Here is a 13,965-nt window from a genome sequence, read left to right on the forward strand (position 1 = left end):
TAATTTTCAAAGTAATTTCAGAGCAACCATAGATAGGTGGTGGTGGTGTTAGTCGCTCAGTCATATCTGACTCTTTGAGATCCCGTGGACTGTAGCCCACCAGGCTCCTCTGTCCTTGGAATTCTCCAAGCAAGAATACTGGAGTGAGTTGCTGTTCCCTTTTCCAGGGGATCTTCCCGACCCAGGGATCGAAGCTGGGTCTCCTACTGAGCCAGCAGGGCAGCACAAATCATGGATAATGGGAACTAAGTATCTAATCACAGATACATGAGAGCCAGCTCTCTAGCTGAAACCGAAGTAGTTTAGAAACTGCCCTGACATCCACTGGTCACTGTCGCATGGAGCCTAAGAGCTGTGTTTAAGCTGATTCTGTGCTGTGGCCAGTGGTCACCATGGCTGGAAATTTTGCAGACACTGGGAAAAATCCATCATGGCTCAGCGTCTCCTCATATTACACTCCTACCCTCCTCAGCCTTGGGTTGCTTTTGCATCTTTTCTCAAGCAATATTCTTTGTATTTCCCAAACTTATTTATTTTTAATTGAAGGAAAATCATTTCACAGTATTGTGTTGGCCTCTGCCATCAAGCAGTATTCTTAATTACAGAGTACAAGGGTAGGGCCCACCAAGTGAAGCCTTTGAAAGTGAAGTGAAAGTTGCTCAGTCGTGTCCTCCTCTTTGCAACTCCATGGATTTATACAGTCCATAGAATTCTCTAGGCCAGAATACTGGAGTGGATAGCCTTTCCCTTCTCCAGGGGATCTTCCCAACCCAAGGATCGAACCCAAGTCTCCTGCAATGCAGGTGGATTCTTTACCAGCTGAGCCACAAGGGAAGCCCAAGAATACTGGAGTGGGTAGCCTTTCCCTTCTCCAGCAGATCTTCCCGACCCAGGAATCGAACCAGGGTCTCCTGCATTGCAGGCAGATTCTTTACCAACTGAGCTATGAGGGAAACCCTTTAGTTCTTTTTTTAAAATGAAGGAATTCCCAGCATGGCTGCTTTGCTTTCAAACCTCTCACAGGCAGGAAGAATTAAAGCCCAGACTCGCACTGAGGCGCCAGACGTGGATCCAGCCAGACTAACAGCCTTTCTTTATCTCATCTGCTACCCAGTCAAAAGACACACATTTGAGCGGCTGGAGTGTGTGAGATGCAACTGGGAGTTAAAGAAATGAGCAGCGCGAGCCACAACCTCAGGGACTGTTGGGGAGGGGTCGAAAGTAAAAACCACTGAACAGGCCAAGAAATAGAGTTGGGGATTTACCAGCATCTGAGGTAAATGATATCCTCTAACAAAACCTGAGGTAAAAGTCAGCTCTCGGAGCTCACTCTCTCTTTTGAAAACCGACATCTGAAAATATTTCCGATGACAGTCAATTATTTCTCGTACATTCTTTCCCTGCTCCCCTCCTTGAGTTGGCTCCAGCACAAAGCCATGGAAACCGTATGTTCAGTTAGTCGTGAGCAGCTGTTGGCATAAAGAAGCAGGAAACGAAGAGGTTTTCTTACATTCCCCCCCCCCCTCAAGGAATTCTGGAAAGAGAAAGCATTATGATGCGGTGGGAACTAGCTTCAAAAGTCTGTGATTTGGGACAGTTCACAGCTTTCCCTAGATGTCTTTCCTCTTCTTTAAAAAAAAAAAAAAAAACAGGGGTGTGGGGACTAAGGGATTGGATTCTTTAACATTCAAAGGTTCTAAATCCTGTGGGCCTCTTTTATAAACACCTCATTTTCTTTTATTTTTCTTAGATTAGAAAATGACACTGTTTTGGAATCCCCATCTTTGTTAAAGGGGCTCCCCTGTGCACCCTCAGGACAGGCTGCAAGTAATTGTATTTTGTCTTTGGGCTTCTTTTGAGATTCGGAAATATGGAAAGTGCCTGTGCTGTTTGGGGATGGAAGTTTCCGGGCTTCTAGCCTGAGTGAGTGGACCCTGCTTGGCCCCTGTGCTAACCGTTATGTATTAAGCTTCTCCCTATCAACCTGACCTGGATATCTGTGTAAATAAAGACTGTGTAAACGGGGGAATCTCTAACTCACCAAGAGCACAGAATTCTAAATATTGTCAGGAATGGTGGTGGGTATTTTCAGGTAGATGAACTCCAAATACCCAACAACTCATAAGGGTGATTTGTGTCACCACCTCCGAACGGTGCCTTCCAGTGGCAATATACTTGCCACTGAGTATAGAGCTTGGCTGTCTAGAGCTTAACTCCCCCAGAGAACGTGAAACTGCCCCTCCCATCCCTAGCATGCCCGCCTTGAAAGTTATCTTTAAAAGTCACTGAAAGTTACTATAACTAGCTCTAGCATTTATTCATTATCACTTATTACCTTTTATTAATGTTTAGTCATGGTTCTCTAGGGCTTAGCTGGCGACTCAGTGGTAAAGAATATGCCTGCTCATGCGTATTAGACTCGGGTTCAATCCCTGGGTTGGGAAGATCCTCTGGAAAAGGAAATGGCAACACATTCCAATATTCTTGCCTGGAGAGTCCAATGGACAGAGGAGTCTGGAGAGCAACACTCTATGGGGTTGCAAAGAGTCAGACACAACTGAGTGACTAGACAACACAGTTCTCCAGAGAAATAGAAGCAATAGTGTATGTATGTGTGTGTGTGTATATATGTATATATATATGGGACAGTTATATATATATGAGGTGTTTTATATGTATGTCCCAGTTATATATATATGTCCCATATGTGTGTGTGTGTGTGTGTGTGTGTGTGTGTAAAGAGATTACCTGCCTCTTGAGAAATGTGTTTGCAGGTCAAGAAGCAACAGTTAGAACTGGACATGGAATAAGGGACTGGTCCCAAAATAGGAAAGGAGTATGTTAACACTGTATATTGTCACCCTGCTTATTTAACTTATATGCAAAGTACATCATGCAAAATGCCAGGCTGGATGAAGCACAATCTGGAATCAACATTGCCCGGAGAAATATCAATAACCTCAGATATGCAGATGATACTACCCTTATGGCAGAAAGCGAAGAGGAACCAAAGAGCCTCTTGATGAAAGTGAAAGAGGAGAATGAAAAAGCTGGCTTAAAACTCAACATTCAAAAAACAAAGATCATAGCATCTGGTCCCATCACTTCATGGCAAATAGATGAGAAAACAAATAGATGGAAATAGTGACAGACTTTATTTTATTGGGCTTCAAAATCACTGCAGATGGTGCCTGCAGCCATGACATGAAAAGACACTTAATCCTTGGAAGAAAAGCTATGACAAACCTACTAAACAGCATATTAAAAAGCAGAGACATCACTTTACCAGAAAAGATCTGTCTAGTTAAAGCTATGGTTTTTCCAGTAGTCATGTATGAATATGAGAGTTGGACCATAAAGAAAGTTGAGCACTGAAGAATTGATGCTTTTGAACTGTGGTGTTGGAGAAGACTCTAGAGAGTCCCTTGACCTGCAAGGACATCAAACCAGTCAATCCTAAAGAAAATCAGTCCTGAATATTAATTGGAAGGACTGATGCTGAAGCTGAAACTCCAATACTTTGGCCACCTGATGCAAAGAACTGACTCATTGGTAAAGACCCTGAGGCTGGGAAAGAGTGAAGGTAGGAGGAGAAGGGGACAACAAAGGATGAGATGGCTGGATGGCATCACCAATTCAATGGACATGAGTTTGAGCAAGCTCCTGAAGACAGTGAAGGATAGGGAAGCTTGGCATGCTGCAGTCCATGGGGTGGCAAAGAATGACTTAGCCACTGAATGACAACAACCATATGCATTGGGAAGGGCAGTCTGCCTGAGTCTCCTGGTTCAAATGTTAATCTTATCCAGAAAAATGCTCACAGGCACACCTAGAAATAAGGTTCAGCCAAATATCTTGGCACTTTGTCACCTAGTCAAGTTGACACATAAAATTAACCATCACAATTAATAACATCTCTAAACATCAATAGAATATATTACAACTAACCAATTTTTAAAGTTTAAATCTTATGATTATTACAAGTGAAGTTGCTTCCAAAGGCTCCCCTATACTTGGAGACCTGGGAGTCCTCCTTACTACCCTTCCTGATCTGTTATATGAGACCTATTGAGTCCTGCCCAGGTGATTCTACTCCCCCAGAATGTTAAGTCCACCCCCTCTCTTCTGCCTGCCTGCCTGGATGCATGCTTGCCCTATCACTGGCCTTACACCCACCTCAACTCCATCCATACACCTTCTACACAACCAAGGTCCAGAGGAATGTTTTCAAACTGAGAAGCTAACCCTTCATTTCCCTGCATAAAATCTCCAATCCCTCCTCGTGACATGTAGGGAAAAAGTTGCTTAGCAAAGCATATATGGCACCTCATGAGCTACTCTTTCTAGGTTCAAATCTCACCCTGCCCCTAGTAACCTGAATGCTGTGTTTCCTGGAACCATTTGAATTTCCCAAGTACACCATGCCTGTGCACACTATGATGTGTGGGCACCTCTCTGACCTGCATGCCATTCCCTCCTCTGCCCCCTTTCACCTCCCCCAAAACCTTCTTAACAGATGTCTCATTGCCGGAGGCCCAGTGCAAGCATCCCCTAAGTAAAGCCTTTCCGGCCTGACCCCTGGGAAGCTGAGGGTATCCTCCCAGGTGTAAGCAGGTAGAGCGTTGCTCGGTTTTGCAACTGGGTACTTGTGTATTCTCAATTCATTATGAGTTTTATATGGGAAAAAATGAGGCATAGTTTATATCTGTATTTTGTGATAATGTAATTCGTTCAACAGAGGAGTTTCAAAGCCCCAAACAGTCATCTTGATTTCTAAAGGGTTCAAACAAAGTTGTCATTCGTGACTGCTCTGAACAAGCGCTCGGAAAGCTATAGCGCAGTGACTAAAACTTCCTCATCAGTAAAACGGTTGGGAGGACTAGATGAGTTCATTCATGTTAAGTTCTCCCATGTGTGTTTTATTCAGTAACACACTTACGAGGCAGTAGTTGGTCTTTGTTGATATCATCCTTTTATATCCCAGAGTATTATTACCCAATAATGAGAGAAGGTGGTAATGAGCATTTTTGTGAAAGCTGAACCAAATCTGGAATTAATTAAAGATAGCCCCAGATTTGTTCAACCCATACTATCCACTCCTGGTTGTGTAATATCCCTACTCCTTATCCTGCATGGTAAAACAGGCCCCCAAGATCCAATCCCAGTGGATTATTCCCATCTTAGCTGCCACACAGGATAAATCCTGTGTTTTATCCTGTGAATACTGCTCACTCCCCCTCTGCCTCCATGCTTTCCTGTCCCTTGAATTTGCTCCTGCTATTACTTTATACTACCTGGGTTCCATATTTGTGTATTCAAATTATTTCTCTCTTCCAAGAATCCCCACTCCCAAGACTTATGATACCCCAGTGTCTAAATATTCACTTCATGCTGGTACATCTATCATACATCTCTCATGCAATTCATCAATTGCATGCTATTTCTTAGTCAATTCTTACATCCCTGCTATATTAGAAGTCTTGGATCAGGAAAATTCTCTGTAGTCTGACTGTACAAGTCATATAATCTCACTGAATCTGAGATGCCTCATCTTTAAAAAATGAAGTTCAAAGGGAATGATTTCTCATGTTCTCTGCAAGTCTGTAATATATACATGCATCCACTGCCCACAGATATTACCCATTGAGCCATGAATCAGTTTATTTTCAACCCAAACTTAGCAAATCTATAAAAGGGCTAAAGCTGAAATTTAAAATGATTGACCTAAAATGATGCAAGCATATCAAAATGTGATATGATTTTGTCTTCATCAAAAGTGAGCTAAGCTAGTATTTCATTAAATTGGGGTTTGGTTTCAAAATGCAGACAAATGTTTCCCTGGACCGAATAGAGTATCCTTCCTGGAATGCAGCAGGTTTTACTGGATATTTCTTTCTTAAATAGGAAACTGGAACTAAGAGTTTAGGAACAAAGTTGTCCTGTGATCGTTAAGTGCCTTCACCGTCATGATAGATGGGCAGCCACGGTGTGAACATACAGATTCAGCATAAGCAGGATCGCAGTCAGTGTAAAACAAGAACTTCAAACAAAGGGAGAGTTCAGAGCGACAGTTGAGGGGTACCAACCACCTTCTGCAAAACCACAGAGCCCCCTGGAGTTGTGCGCACAGGCTCTGACAAGCCACATCTTTGTTCTCCAATGCTGGGGTGTATGCTTTGCTCCTTCCTGAAATTCTTCGACTTGGTAGCACATGGCTTCTGAATGTCATTATTCCCAGGACCTGAATTTTATATTATAAGAGTTTCCTGGGCAGCCTGCCAGGAGTGGGAGGAAAGTCCCCATTAACACTATCACGTGGTTGCTTAGAAGGCTTGGAGATGACGTCATCAGCCAAGGCGCGGAGCCCCGGAGGTGAGGCGCCTGGCTTTAGAGCGGCAGAGGGATTTGGGTGGAGGAGAGAGAAAATGAAAAGTATATGTACAGTCTACGTAGTGGAAGGAAATATATGTATTATTACATTTATATGATGTATTTGGCTATGTATATTAATGATGTATGTTCATATACTAAAATAGACTGTGTACATATTTTAAATAGTAATATACAATGAACTGAAATATATAATGAGTGTTTCATATGTCATAAAATATATAATAGTTATATAATATATGGTATAAATATATACATATAAAATTTATTCCCACACATATTTAGGGGAAAGGAGTTTAGAGAGGCATCTAAAGATATCTTCCTGAGTACTAATTTCCTTGTCTAGAAAACAGATTGTTTGAAGAATCAAGTGAAAAAAAAAAGAATGAAGAAAATCAATAAACGTTTTCTCAAATGTTTATAAAAAGCACTTTGTAAACGTTATCTTTCAACAGAAATAAAAGGCATTATAATTAACTATAAAATAGTTGGTTTATCAATGTTAGATATACCTCAGCCTCGATTACAATCCTGAGGATATTTAAATGTTGGAAGTTGGATTATCCCATCAGGTTTTCCTATAAAAGACTGCATGAAAGTGAAGGAAAGTGAAGTCACTCAGTTGTGTCTGACTCTTTGTGACCGCCATGAACTACACAGTCCATGGAATTCTCCAGGCCAGAATACTGGAGTGGGCAGCCTTTCCTTTCTCCAGGGGATCTTCCTAACCCAGGGATCAAACCCAGGTCTCCCGCATTGCAGGCAGACTCTTTACCAGCTGAGCCACAGGGAAGCCCAAGAATACTGGAGTGGGTAGCCTATCCCTTCTCCAGCAGATCATCCCGACCCAGGAATCAAACTGGGGTCTCCTGCATTGCAGGCGGATCCTTTACCAACTGAGCTATCAGAGAAGCCCTGATATATAGGGACTGTATACACTCTATAAATCATTCATTCATTTGTTCATTCAACAGGTACTTAGTGAGAACCAGCTCTGAACCAGGTGTGAGGGATACAGCAGTGAAGAGTGTGAGTCCTTTTTTCTCAGGAACTTACATTCCATGAGGACAGCAAACACATAAATAAATGTGAATAAAAGTGAATAAATAGGTATATAATGCCTCAAAGTGATAACGAATGCTGAAAATAAATGGGAGTCAGGCAGAGGGTACTGGTTCATTCAGGATGACTCACAAAGAGTTGTCCTATGAAAGGACAGTTGCTCTGAAGCCTAAGAAAGTGGGGGTGACCCAGGGCATTATCCAGGGAGGCCCTGTCCAGTGCACAGTTGCTGAGGCAGGGAGGCACCTGAGCCATCTGGGAACTAGCAAGGAGCCCAGTGGGCTTGGAAGAGGGGGAAGGCATAAGGGCCCAGGGGTGCAGGTCCTTGGAGGCCCCCTTTAGACGTTAGCTTTTACGCTTGTAGTGAGACGGCCTTGAGCATGACAGGAGTACTGTTCCAGGATGTGTCTGGCAGCTGTGAAAATAGATCGTAGCGGGTAAAAGCAGGACAAACTGGTAGAAGGGATAGAGGATAATCCTGATTTTGTTCTTCCTGGACCAGAGGAGGTGGAACTGAATCCCTAGACGGTCACTTTGTTAGACTAATGACATATATTTCCCATGGTTTTCAAAGTATATCCATATCCATTACCTGGTTGCATCCTCATTATTATATCCCCAGAGTTATAGGCATACCAGCTACTCACTCCCATTTCAGAGAAGAGTCTTGAGACTCAGAAAACTTAACCCTCCTGCCTCAGACCATAAAAAGTAGACCTGAGATGGATTGTGACTCCCAAGCCAGTGCTCTTTCTGCCAAACTGCAGTCATGGTCCAGCCTTCTATTTCCTATCTCACTTCTTTGGATCAGAGAGCTACCAGATCACTGCAGGGTAAGAACTGAGCTTCCTGAACTTTCCAGAACCAGGATGGGATATTTACACACACAGTCTCATGTCTTCTTTACAGCCACCTTCCAGGGAAGCAGAGCACCCTTATTTTAAAGCAAAGGACCTACTTGAAGGACCGATTTGCCCAAACGTCAGGCCAACCATTGATGGATCTATATCCATTGGAACCCTTATCTTTCTGATTCTAAAACCCCAAAGCCTCTTAAGCCCAGAGTAGTTAAATGATGAACACGGAAAGCCCATTCTTGCATTCCGTCTCCTGAGCAGCCAGGAAGGGAAGGGACCCAAATCCAGAGAGGGGTAGGAATCTATTCAGGAGCCCCCCCACCATTCCCCGTTCCCCGAGGTCGTTCTGAGCGTGTGTTCTGTCTCTCCGTCTAGGATGCTCCAAGGTGACCTGCATCAGCTTGACCCGCGAGGCCTCCATTAAACTGTCCCCCTTGCACGGCAAACAGATCTCCATCCGCTACCTGGACATGACAGACTGCTTCGTGCTGGAAGACGAAGGCCTGCACACCATCGCGGCCCACTGCACGCAGCTGACCCACCTGTACCTGCGGCGCTGTGTCCGCCTCACTGACGAGGGCCTCCGCTACCTGATGATCTACTGCACCTCCATCAAGGAGCTGAGCGTCAGCGACTGCCGCTTCGTCAGCGACTTTGGCCTGCGCGAGATCGCCAAGCTGGAGTCCCGCCTGCGGTACCTCAGCATTGCGCACTGCGGCCGGGTCACCGATGTGGGCATCCGCTACGTGGCCAAGTACTGCGGCAAGCTGCGCTACCTCAATGCCAGGGGCTGCGAGGGCATCACGGACCACGGCCTGGAGTACCTCGCCAAGAACTGCGCCAAACTCAAGTCCCTGGACATCGGCAAATGCCCTCTGGTCTCTGACACGGGCCTGGAGTGCCTGGCCCTGAACTGCTTCAATCTCAAGCGCCTCAGCCTCAAGTCTTGCGAGAGCATCACGGGCCAGGGCCTGCAGATCGTGGCGGCCAACTGCTTTGACCTGCAGATGCTGAACGTGCAGGACTGCGAGGTGTCCGTGGAGGCGCTGCGCTTCGTGAAACGCCACTGCAAGCGCTGCGTCATCGAGCACACCAACCCTGCCTTCTTCTGAAGGGACAGCCTCCCGCCCATCGCTGTCACCGTACAGACCTGAACAGAACACGTTGGTTTTTTTGTTTTGTTTTGTTTTTTTCAGAGCAGCCTATGTAAGCACCGACACCCACTCGGAACAGCTTCTTTCTTCCAGGAAGTTTCTTCTTATGGATCTGGCTTTTCTTCTTTCTAATTTCTCACGGGCAACAGAGGGCTAGGAAAGGAGGGTGAGGGAGCCCCATTTCTATTCCAGACAACGGTTTTTTGCAGGGGGAATCAGGTCATTGGTGGTGATGTCTCTTCTCAAAAACATGTACCTCAGAAAGCTGACTGCAATGTCTTTAAGAACATCCCCTTTTCAGTTTCTTTCCTCCTGGCCACATCCCCAGAGTTCTGCACCCCATCTCTCCAACCCTACCCCTCCCTCTCCTACAGTAACAACAAATCGTCAGAATAATACTGCTCTCCACACCTCCTCCTCTTTAAACTGCTTGACTGGCCTAAACCACACTCTCCCATCCCATACCCAAGCAAAATTCTTGTTAAATAAATGTCACAGCACCTGCTATATATGCAGCACTTATAAACCCTTTTAAAGGATCACTTGCAGCAGTTAACAGGGTGAAAGAAGAGACCTGCCTTGTTCCACCCCACTCCTGCTCCACCACTTACTAGCTGTGTGACCTTGGGCAAAGCATTTGACTTCTCTAGGCTTCTGCTTCCAGCCCTGAATCAGAGGACTTCCTCTGATCTAATCAAGGATGAGCTTCATGCCCATTTTAGAATCGAGGGAACAAGGGATGTCAGTAAACCCAAGCTCCTTGGCAGCACAAGAGGCATCTACCTCTTCCAAGGATATCTATTCTGTGACTGCTTTCAGGAGGCGTGCCAACCCCACCTCCTATATGTTCTTCTCCCTAATCTGAGTGTCATTCAGTTTGTTTCTTTTGATGAGTGAGTCTCTTGGTCATCCTCTCTTGCCCAGCCAGATGGACGGCTTCTGTACACACATGCTTTTGGCATCACCCCATCGCATGGAGGTGATGGAATTCCTAATCACAGCAAAACCCACCTCCCCCAGTCAGGTTGATCTTTCTGAGTGTTTCCAAGTAGGAAGGAAGACACTCACAATTTTTAATTAACAAGGGAGGCCCAGGAGAACACGTGTCCTCCAGGGTTTTTCAAATCCCTGTCGCTGCACACGTGGCGTGCACGCACACATCTGCCCTACAGCTGGCAGGAACAGATGCCTCGGTTCTTTGTCATTCAGATCACATTTCTGTTTTCTCATCTGTTTATTTCCTTGGGCATCCAGACTGCATCACGTGAAGCCCATTGAGGTTAAGTCGTAAGTGTCACGTGTGCAGATTGCCACCTTGTGTGCCTCCCCTGTGATGTCTGCTTGTCCTTCCTCAAATATGCAGAGCAGATTTCCAGGTAGTTTAAATCCTGTCCACTCAAAAGTGCCCCACAAATGAAAGAGGGAACATGTGATAAGATGTAGGCGCTGGCCCACCAGCTAAGACTTTGATATCCAACATTAAAGCCGTTGCCAAGTATAAATGTGAAATGGTCCTATTTGGATGGAAATCCATTTGCTATCCTCATTCATGCGAAGTCAGGATGCCAACAATCCCATTGCTTGTTTTCATGTCATTTCATTGATTTTTGTTAATAAGCCCATGACCTCTCTTAAATTATTCTCTGGCAACACCCCTCCTCCTTTGCTTTCCAAACAGTTCATTCATTTCGTTCTCAGAGGACCCACCCTCCACACCCAGAGCCTAGTGTCTCCAAGCTAAGCACATGGAACAGTTTCACATCCAGCCTATACACCAGTTGACAGCTGCACTCCCATATTAGGCTCCCTGCATGTCTTTGTCTTATTTTGAGAAGGAGATAGCAGTGAGATGGCATCACATGATATATGGCCACCTCTCCAATCAACACTGTCAGCAACTTGGAGGTGCAGTCAATGCCACGTGCCACAGGGAAAAAGGAATTGTTTGTCTGGGGATAGTATCTGGTAACAAAGTTTAGAACTGTGAAAGGGATTGAAGGTAGCATTCCCCTGCTGTGTGACTTGTGACTCTGTTCAGAGCTTCAGAATATAAGTCACAAAGGATCGTCCCTAACCCTTGGTACTGAGATCTTCCAAGTGAGCCAATGTAATACTCCTGGAATAAGAGGAAAGATCCAAAACGGCTCACACAACCAGAGAGGGGGTGTCCCATTCCAAATATCTTGATCACCACCTCTTGACCATAGCACCTACACTGTCTTCCAAACTTGAGACAAAGCCAGCCTTCACACTGATTACCTGGCTTGCCCTATCTTTCCCCATTTCGGTCTTTCTCCCAGTCTGCTCTTCACCCATTCCACTTCCCCTTGTCGTATGAATCTATGACAGTGGTTCCTGGGGAAACAGCTCAGCAGATTTTTAGAGACCACGCGAAAAGCCTCACTAGGAAATTTACCTGTTTTTAAACATTGCTTCCTTCCTGCCTCTGCTAAATTGAATGCTCATTGTTGTTGTTGTTTTAATTCTAATGTTCAAATCACTGCGTGCTGTATGACTCTAGAAAGCCTTAACTTACTACCACCAAGAAATAAAGCAATATGTTGGTAATCGGGTTCAGCCTCATTTAATTCCCTGGCCAGAGTAGCCTGATGTTCAGATGGGGAAATTCAAGAGTGAGGGAGAAACTTGCCTCCTGTTGAAATAGAGAGCATGTCAGGTCACTGCTGCTGCTGGCAAAGTTGCACCCGTGGCTGTGTCATTCCCCTTAGCTCATTGTCTTTGGCTAAAAATTAGCAGGTAAGTAAAAATCATTACATTCACAGTTTATATCTTCAGTTCCCTAACCCACCTTTTGATGGTACAGCAAAAAAAAACAAACAAAAAAACAAACAAAAAAAAAACCTAGAAGCGGAATATGGCAACTTGATTGAAAAGGAAGAATTATCAATCGGTTGGAAAAAAGGAAATGCCAAATATCTCCCTACCCAAACCTTTAGATCAGAGAAATTAGTATGGCAGAAAGCAGGTACTGAGAGATGAATGGAAAATTCCATCTTTAGCAAGTAAAAACATTTTCAGTTCAGTTCAGTCTCTCAGTCGTGTCCGACTCTTTGCAACCCCATGAATCGCAGCACGCCAGGCCTCACTGTCCATCACCAACTCCTGGAGTTCACTGAGACTCATGTCCATCGAGTCAGTGATGCCATCCAGCCATCTCATCCTCTGTCGTCCCCTTCTCCTCCTGCCCCCAATCCCTCACAGCATCAGAGTCTTTTCCAATGAGTCAACTCTTCGCACGAGGTGGCCAAAGTACTGGAGTTTCAGCTTCAGCATCAGTCCTTCCAAAGAAATCCCAGGGCTGATCTCCTTCAGAAGGGACTGGTTGGATCTCCTTGCAGTCCAAGGGACTCTCAAAAACATTTTAGGAGATGCCAATTTTAAAAGTAGCTATCCTCAACTTCCTTCTTACCCTGATTCAGCTGCTTAAGGACTATCACATAAACCAACAGGACTAGTAACTGCTTTGAAATATTAACTCGAGGTAGCTGCATACAATTCTTGTCAAGATCCCAGAATAAAGTTAGCAGTAAATAAGATGCATATGCCCTGGAGGTTCATGATTTCTTATATTGACATTTGTTGAGAATTAAAGACTTCGAGACGTTTGACATCCAGGAGCCCACAACATGAAACCTAACAGTTTAGTATTTTTAAGGGAAAAAGAATTTTTTTTGCAATAAAATCGCCTACCAGGTCTAAATTTTCACAGAAAAGTCATCAAAAAGTAGTGTTTTTGTTCAATAGCTGGCAATCATGATTAGTTCAGGAAGAAGTTAATTTGCAGAAATGCTGAATAGACAGTAGAAAAGGGAGCAGGAATATTTAGTGATGAGGTAAATACTACATGAATATGTTCATGCAGACAGTCTGTGAAACAAAACTGGTTTTCCTCTTTCCATGCTCAAATGCTTTCTTCTTTTTGCTTCACACACCAGCATGGTTAGTCGCTTCAGTCATGTCCAACTCTGTGACCCCATGAACTGTATGTAGCCTGCCAGGCTCCTCTGTCCATGGGATTCTCCAGGCAAGAATACTGGAGTGGGTTGCCATTTTCTTCTCCAGGGAATCTTCCTGACCCAGGGATCAAACCCATGTCTCATGTTTCCTGCATTGACAGGTGGGTTCTTTAACAGTAGCACCACCTGGAAAGCCCCTCATACACCAGTAGTTGTCCTTAATGTTGCAGGAAGGAGTGGTTCATGGAGAGGGGAGGTCCTGTTGCTGTCTCTCTGCTGGGGATGCTGATACCATACCATCATTGAGCCCTGCCTAAACACAGCTCCCTTTGCCCAAAGAGCAATTCAGACACGTTCCATAAAGACAACCACCAGATGGGCAAAGTTGTTCACTGAAGGCAAGAAAATATTGGGTTGACTAAAAAGTTCTTTCGGGCTTTTCTGTAAGATGGTACAAAAAACCAGACGAACTTTTTTGGTCAACCCAGTACTTCCACAGACATTCAGACTGGGGACACACCAACC

The 13,965-nt window shown here is 44.6% G+C and overlaps 1 protein-coding gene across 3 annotated transcripts in view; it reads left to right on the plus strand.

Annotated features, from left to right (window-relative positions):
- The window catches only part of FBXL7 (F-box and leucine rich repeat protein 7), a 465,369-nt gene extending 453,338 nt beyond the window's left edge, over positions 1-12,031 (plus strand). For all 3 annotated transcript variants that reach the window (XM_086362484.1, XM_086362485.1, XM_086362486.1), the window contains one exon: positions 8,685-12,031. In XM_086362484.1, the coding sequence (XP_086218610.1) occupies positions 8,685-9,421 (737 nt within the window). In that variant the 3' untranslated portion in view covers positions 9,422-12,031. The remainder of the gene's footprint in view (positions 1-8,684) is intronic.
- Positions 12,032-13,965: the final 1,934 nt, after the last annotated feature.

Source organism: Bos grunniens, chromosome 20 (assembly GCF_055505025.1).
Source record: "Bos grunniens cultivar Pamir isolate PY7600 chromosome 20, Bosgru_T2T1.0, whole genome shotgun sequence".
In the NCBI taxonomy this organism is placed as follows: domain Eukaryota; kingdom Metazoa; phylum Chordata; class Mammalia; order Artiodactyla; family Bovidae; genus Bos; species Bos grunniens.